The sequence below is a fragment of the Micropterus dolomieu genome, linkage group LG12 (assembly GCF_021292245.1).
Source record: "Micropterus dolomieu isolate WLL.071019.BEF.003 ecotype Adirondacks linkage group LG12, ASM2129224v1, whole genome shotgun sequence".
NCBI classification, from domain to species: domain Eukaryota; kingdom Metazoa; phylum Chordata; class Actinopteri; order Centrarchiformes; family Centrarchidae; genus Micropterus; species Micropterus dolomieu.
The window spans coordinates 36,832,861-36,833,748 of record NC_060161.1 but is presented as its reverse complement, the minus strand read 5'-3'; the positions used below and the strand labels follow the sequence as shown (position 1 = coordinate 36,833,748).

Here is an 888-nt window from a genome sequence, read left to right as displayed (position 1 = left end):
GCTCACTCCAGCATAAAATCTCACTATCTTTTTATCTGCATGTCTTTCTGTTTCTTTAGAAATTGAGACAAAGGGAGGGACTCAAGCGTCACCACTGTCAGCAATGTGACAAATCCTACCCAAGAGCAGGATCTTTAAAGATTCATCAGAGAGGTCACACTGAAGAGAAACCGTACAGCTGTGACCAATGTGGAAAAGCCTTCACTCAATCAGCTCACCTAGAAACCCATCGACGTATTCACACTGGAGAAAAACCATACATGTGTAACCGTGTGGGAAACTTTTTGGTAAATCAGAGCACCTTAAAAGACACAAACGTATTCACACTGGAGAGAAACCGTACAGCTGTGACCAATGTGGAAAAGCTTTCACTACATCAGTTCACAAATTTTTTGCTACATCAAGTTACCTAAAAAGTCACCAACGTGCTCACTCTGAAGAGAAACCATACTGTTGTGACCATTGTGGGAACGTGCTCACTCTGAAGAGAAACCATACTGTTGTGACCATTGTGGGAAATTTTATTCTAAATCAGGTGACCTAGAAAACCACAGACGTGTTCATACTGGCGAGAAACCATTCGGATGTGACCAATGTGAGAAAGCGTTTGCACGCAGTAGTACCCTGAAACGCCACAAACGCTCTCACACTTCTTCATTTTGAACATTTTTGTAAGTCAAGCGAGCTGTTTCTGCCTGCCTCGTCCTCCTGCCCTGATTATTGTGTTGTCTAGGGCTTCATGATGATTCTAATTGCAGTTGCCCCTGAGCTATGCCACGCCGCAAATAAGCACCTGGCAGTATATGACTCTCTCTAACTGAGGTTCAACACTTTCATTGCTGCGCTCCATTTACCCGTGGTCAAAAGGAGTTGTTTACTAGCTTTTTT

General features: G+C 43.4%; 1 protein-coding gene across 1 annotated transcript in view; it reads left to right on the top strand.

Moving 5' to 3' along the window:
• Window positions 1-60: 60 nt before the first annotated feature.
• LOC123980206 (zinc finger protein 239-like) overlaps window positions 61-888 on the top strand; it is a 5,249-nt gene continuing 4,421 nt past the window's right edge. The window contains exon 1 of the mRNA XM_046064478.1: window positions 61-287. Within this exon, the coding sequence (XP_045920434.1) occupies window positions 261-287 (27 nt within the window). The 5' untranslated portion in view covers window positions 61-260. The remainder of the gene's footprint in view (window positions 288-888) is intronic.